Source organism: Stenella coeruleoalba, assembly GCF_951394435.1.
Source record: "Stenella coeruleoalba genome assembly, chromosome: 5".
Taxonomy (NCBI): domain Eukaryota; kingdom Metazoa; phylum Chordata; class Mammalia; order Artiodactyla; family Delphinidae; genus Stenella; species Stenella coeruleoalba.
In genome coordinates this window covers 14,309,966-14,316,783 of record NC_137150.1, presented here as the reverse complement: position 1 = coordinate 14,316,783, position 6,818 = coordinate 14,309,966, and the positions used below count along the sequence as shown (strand labels likewise).

Sequence of the window (6,818 nt, the reverse complement as noted above, 5' to 3'; positions counted from 1 at the left end):
TTCAGCTTTCCTATGAAATACTCAGCATCTTAAATATTATGTACACTTCTTTTTTTCCTTTTAGTAAGCTAGATACTGGCTTCAGACTTTGTGTAACTGGAGGGAAAACAACCCACTCAACACTATTCTAGAAATCATCTTTTGGCAGAATGACAGGTATCCAAGTTAAAAATAGGAGGGTCATTTTGTTGGTGTTTTCCAAAATTTAACTCATTTTTTGTTCCCCTTCTACATCAGCCTCAGTCACCACTCCTGAGTGGAGATGGGCAGAGGCTCTGGCCCCTGAGCCTCCGGCTTCTCAGCAGCTGCTTTCTTATTGCTGCAGCAAGGCTTGAATAGATGTGTGTCGATGAGGACTTCCCCAAAACGGCCTTTATAGATAATGCCACAGCATATTTTCTGTCTTTTCCAGTACGTGAGATCTAACAAGGAAAACACTGGCGTTCTGTTAGAGCCAGAAGCCATCTCTGTATCTGAGCCATCATCTGACTGGTTACTATAACAGGGAGATTGAGCTGGAGAGGCACTTGAGGTGGTACTGTGAGCATCAGAATGGTGACGTTTAAATTCCTTCTGCAGTTTACTGATCTGGTTGCTTTTTATCCTGTTTCCAGATAGAGTTTTCACTTTCTTTGGTTTCAGGGTAGTCTTTAGACTGGGTCCTGCCCTTGCATCTACCACATGATTCCAGTTTTTTTTTTGATCCTGCTGGCAATTTCTTCCATCTTTTCACAAGCAGGACACAGGCATTACAGATGTCTCCTGAACGAGTCTCATGTAACCCAAAACAGCTCTGGAAGTCCTTTTCATAGCGTTTACTGTCAGTGAATCGAGAACTGGAGGATTTAGCTCTGCAAATAGAGCAGCCCTCTGTACTTCGGTACATCTTTGGCTTGTGAAAACCAAACATATTTTCTTCTGGGCAACAGTCTGCCAAAAGCAGACGTTCCACGCGCAATACCGTTCCCGAGGTGCGGAGTGCACGCCAAGCCAAGCCCACCTCCCAACCGCTCCCTCCTCCTCGACTGCCTTCAAAATGTACTTATTTTTAATTAACTAACCCCATCTCCTTTTCCTTTTTACTTTATGGTGCATTAAAATAAAATCTAGACTCACAGACTTAGAGAATGAACTTATGGTTACCGGGGAAGAAGGGTGGGAGGGGGAGGGATAGTTAGGGAGTTTGGGATCGACATCTACACACTGCTATATTTAAAATGGATAACCAAAAAGGACCTACGGTATAGCACAGGGAACTCTGCTCAATATTATGTAACAACCTAAATGGGAAAAGAATTTGAAAAAGAATAGATACATGTATATGTATAACTGAATCACTTTGCTGTACACCTGAAACTAACACAACGTTGTTAATCACCTATACTCCAATATAAAATAAAAAGTTAAAAAAAAATAAAATCTAGTTTCTGATATTTATCTCACTACTTGTTAGATACTAGTATAACATGACTAGCCTTCAAAATAAATAATTTCTTTTTTTTTTTTGCTATAATGTGTGTGTTGCTAGCAGTCAAAGAAAACATCTATTTTAATATTATATGCACATTGCTTGAGACATTATTAACTAAATTAATACCTTCACACTTATCCTATGAATGTTTTCAGACCACAATGAATAACATGCTTTTCAAATATAATACAGCAAGATATAAAATAGGGCATAATTATATTGAGTGAGTTATGGTGTTTAAAATCAGGATCCGCCACAGTGTCAAATAGTAAAAAGGAATGAAGCCATGTATAAAAATCATTTATCCTTTATAAATCTGGTGAAAGAGTAATGTGAGGTCTCTAAGTTACCTTTGGAGAAGAGTATGTATTATCTTTGGTGATCCACCAATGAAAACATATTGACATAGAAAAAGAAGTTATAATAAACTTGAAAGATTAAAAAATGGAGATTTCCCCCTTTATATGCTATAAATCTTAAATTTGACTCACTGGGGAAATATTGGTTGGGGATCACAACTTACTACTCCTTAATTTGGATCTCCAACATTCTTTCTAATAGTAAAGCTAAAGACAGCTTTACATGATGCTATAATATCTCAATGTTGTTGAATAAATGAATTTTCTGGAAAAAAATTGCTAAATATGACTTAAAAAGACAGTTGATTACTGCCGTAAAGTGCTAAAATATTAAAGGAAAATATATTATGTTTTTTAAAGCATTTGTTATTAATTGCAAACAAAAGCTTTAATTGAAAGCCATTGTTTTGATGGTTTATTATGAGGTTTTTCTATACCAATGATATTAAATTCAAATGATAAGACAGCTTTGATCTTCTAAAAAATGTACATAGTAATGGTCCTTTATATAGCAATAATCTAAAAGCTTTTAATTTGAAAATCGTTTATTTGATTAATCTAATTCCTTTTTCCTTGGAATGATTCTTTCTTCTAAAATGTGGCCAACCCCTTCCCCACCCAAAAAGCCCCCCAAAACAAAAGAAAAAGAGCCTCACCATTACCAGTTATTATATACTGAATGTTTGTGTCTTCCCAAAATACATATGTTGAAATTCTACCCCAAGTGTGATGGTATCAGGAAGTGGGGCCTTTGGAAAGTGATAAGGTCATGAGGGTGGAACCATCATGAATGAGATTAGCACCCTTATAAAAGAGACCCTGAGATCTTCCCTGGTGGCACAGTGGTTGAGAATCTGCCTGCCAATGCAGGAGACACAGGTTCAAGCACTGGTCCAGGAAGACCCCACATGCCGCGGAGCAACTAAGCCAGTGCGCCACAACTATTGAGCCTGCGCTCTAAAGCCCATGAGCCACAACTACTGAAGCCCGCAAGCCACAACTACTGAAGACTGCGTGCCTGGAGCCTCTGCACTGCAACAAGAGAAGCCACTGCAACGAGAAGCCTGCGCACCACAATGAAGAGTAGCCCCTGCTTGCTGCAACTAGAGAAAGCCCGTGTGCAGTCACGAAGATCCAACGCAGCCAAAAATAAATAAATAAATTTATTTCAAAAGAAAAAGAGAGACCTTGGAAGAGGGTCCTCACCAGAACCTGATCATGCTGGTACCATGATCTTAGACTTCCACCTTTCAGAACTGTGAGAAAATGAGTTCCTGTTGTTAGTAAGTTACCCAGTTTATGGTATTTTGTTATAGCAGCCTACGCTGACTAAGAAACCAACTGTATTCCAGTTGACCCTTGAACAACATGGGTTTGAACTGTACAGATCCACTTATATGTAGATTTTTTTCAGTAAATACTATAGCACTGCACAATCCGTGGTTGGTTGATTCCAGGGATGCAGAACTGTGGTATGGAGGGCAGACTGTAAAGTTATACTTGGATTTTCAGCTGAGCAAGGTGGCAGCGCCTCCTAACACCTGCATTGTTCAAAGGTCAACTGTAGCTTCCTAAGGCTGCCATAACAAATTACCACAATCCTAGTGGTTTAAAACAACAGAAATTTATTCTCATGGTTCTGGAGGCTAGAAATAAGAAATATAATGTAGACTCCTCCTGAGTGCTCTAGGAGAGAATCCTTCCTTGCCTCCTCCAGATTCGTGTGGCCCCAGGCATCCCTACCTTGTGGCTGCATCACTGTCTTTACATGGCCTTCTCCTCTTCTCCTTGTGTGTCTCTCTTTTGTTTATTTCCTATAAAAATGGCTTTAATTGGATTTAAAGCCCACCTGGATAATACAGGAACATCTCAGATTCTTTACTTAATTACATCCACAAAGACCTTTTTTCCAAATAAGGTCACATTCACAGATTCCAAAGGTTAGAATGTAGATATATCATTTGAGAAGGCAACATTTAACCCACTATACCAACGTTACCCAAACTTTAGTTTATGTTCAGGGTTAGAGAGTGAGCTTTGGGGTCTGAAACCTGTGGGATCAAATCTTGGCTCCACCATCCACTAGCTGTGTGATATTTGGCAAGTTACTAGTTCAGTGTGTACATATGGAAACTAAGGGTAATAATACTGTTCATAGAAGGCTGATGAACATAACAATTGTAGTATGAATCGATAATTGACACTTTCCTTCCTGCCTACTAAGTCGGATTCCTTTTGACCATCTACATTTCACTTGGTCACTTTTACTTGATCTCTCCTTGTCTTTTGGCACTGTTGACCACTCCCTATTTCTTGAACATTTTTACTCCCTCAGCTTCTAAGACATCATGCTTTCCTGATTGTACTCCTACCCTTTTGACTATTCCTTCTTTTCCTTATGTTTTTATCTTGCTCCTTAAATATTGTTTTCCTAAAGTTCCTAATACAAGCCCATTCCTTAATTATGCTATACACTTTCACCAGGAGACTTAACCTAATCCCAGAATTTCAATTAACATCTGATTGCTGAAGATTCTGAAGTCTACTTCTCCAACTCAAAAATCCCCCTTCAGGGCTTCCCTGGTGGTGCAGTGGTTGAGAGTCCGCCTGCCGATGCAGGGGACACGGGTTCGTGCCCCGGTCTGGGAGGATCCCACATGCCGCGGAGCGGCTGGGCCCGTGAGCCATGGCCGCTGAGCCTGTGCGTCCGGAGCCTGTGCTCCGCAACGGGAGAGGCCACAACAGTGAGAGGCCCGCGTACCGCAAAAAACAAAACAAAACAAAAAAAATCCCCCTTCAGTTAGAAACCTGTATGTGACTTGCCTTTCTACACCTAGATGTCCTACCTCCAAGTCTTCATATTCACATTACAAGCTAAACCATAATTATTTCACATCCAGAAATCTATACTTTCTTTGAAGACTTATGTGTTGTTACTCTTCAGCCATATTGGTCAACCAGTAGTTCCCCAAATATGTCATGCTTTTTTGCCTGTTCTTATCTTTACCCACAGCTTTCTCTCTCCATCGAATGCTCTTTTCCCAATCTTGTGAACACCTATCAATTGTTCAGAACTTAGCTCAAGCATCACCTCAATTTTTAAGATGACCATTCACTCTTTTCTTTGTAGCCCCACTGAAATGTATACCTACTTCCATCACAGCAAATGACATGACATTTTGGGGACTTTTCTCCCCCACTAGACCATCAACTCCTTAAAAGGTAAGTAACCATGCTTCATTTATCTTTGTATTCTTACTTTACAGGATAGTGTCTGGCACATAGCACTCAATAAAAATTCAGGTTTCTTAAGCCTACCAAAAAGTCATCTTGCTATTATTATTATTTTTGTGTTTAGCTTATTCTTAAAAGCACTTAATGATAGCAATAGTGGCTAACATTCATTGAGATCTATTGTTTCCAGCATCTGGGGGTAGGAAACCTTCTAAAATGGCTTTTAATGATTCTTGCCTCCTGGTATTCATGCCCTTGTGTAATCCCTCCCTTTGACCATGGGTTGGATTTAGTAATCTATTTCTAACAAATGGAATCCAGCAAATGTGACTGGCTTTCACTTCTGAGATTGGGTTACAAAGAGAACATGACTTCCATCTTGCTCACACTCTCTCACTTGCTCTCTCTGATGAAGCAAGCTGCCATGTTGCGAGCTATTCTGTGGAGAGTCCCATGTGATAAGGAACTAGGGGCAACTTCCTTTCAACAGCCAGCATTGAACTGAGGTCTTCAGTTCAACAATCTGAGAATCTTGTCGACACCTACATGAATGAACTTGACAGCTGATTCTTCCCTAGTCAAGCCTTGACTGCAGCCCTGGCCAACACCTTGCTTGCAGTCTGTGAAGAGACCCTGAGCTAGAAGACACAGATAACTGCATCTGGATGTCTGACTCAGAAATCACCATATAATAAATATTTGTTGTATTAAGATGCTAAACTTTGGGGTAATTTTTTATATAACAATAGGTAACTAAAACTTATTGTTTCAAGCAGTCAGCATGAATCAACTCGTTAATCCTTGAAACAACATTATGAGATAGACACTCTTTTGAACCCTATTTTATAGATGAGAAAACTGAAGCACAGGTTGGGGTCAGGGTGCAACTTAGCTGCACCTCTGTTCATGTCTCAGAAGGCTACAATCAAAGTTTTGTCCAGGGCTGCAGTTCTCATCTTGGGCTCAAGCTCTTCTTCCAAGCTCTTTAAGGTTGTTGTCAGAATTCAGGTCACTGTGGTTATCTGATGAAGATCCCCATCTTCTTAGTAGCTGTCATCCAGGGACCATTCTCAGCTGCTGGAGGCTGCCCACAGTTCCCTGCCATGTGGCATCCACAGGCAGTTCACAACACAGATTTTTGCTTTCTTCCAGGACATCAGGAGCATCTCTTCAATCTCTAGACCTCCTTTTAAAAACTCATCTAATTAGAATTAATTAGAATAGTCTTCCTTTTGACGAACTCAACTGGTTAGGAACCCTAATTATATCTGCAAAAATTCTTTTGCCATATCACAGGGAACTCTACTCAGTACTGTGTAATGACATACATGGGAAAAGAATCTATAAAAGAGTGGATATATATATATATACACACACACATACATATACACACACACACGTATATGTGTATATATATATCTGATTCACTTTGCTGTACAGCAGAAACACAGCATTGTAAATCAACTATACTCCAATAAAAATTTTAAAAATAACATAATATAATCATAGGAGTGAAATTCTATCATATTCACAGTTTTCACCAAGGGCATGGGTCATTGGATATCATTTTATTTTGTATTATTTTTACTTTTTATTGTGGTAAGAACACTTCACATGAGATCTACTTTCTTAAAAAAATTTAAGTGTACAGTACAGTATTAACCATAAGCATGATATTGTATGGGAGATCGCTGCAACATAATCATCTTGCACCTGCATTTTTAATTTTTTAAATTAATTTTTAAAATTGAAGT

At 39.2% G+C, this 6,818-nt stretch overlaps 1 protein-coding gene across 1 annotated transcript; it reads right to left on the bottom strand.

The window, feature by feature from the left end:
* Nucleotides 1–243: 243 nt before the first annotated feature.
* LOC307186268 (SIN3-HDAC complex-associated factor-like) lies at nt 244–994 on the bottom strand (the record flags this gene model as incomplete). Its single annotated transcript, XM_079921250.1, is given in 2 exon segments — nt 244–699; nt 701–994. Coding segments are annotated over 2 exon segments (666 nt in total). The 5' UTR covers nt 911–994.
* Nucleotides 995–6,818: the final 5,824 nt, after the last annotated feature.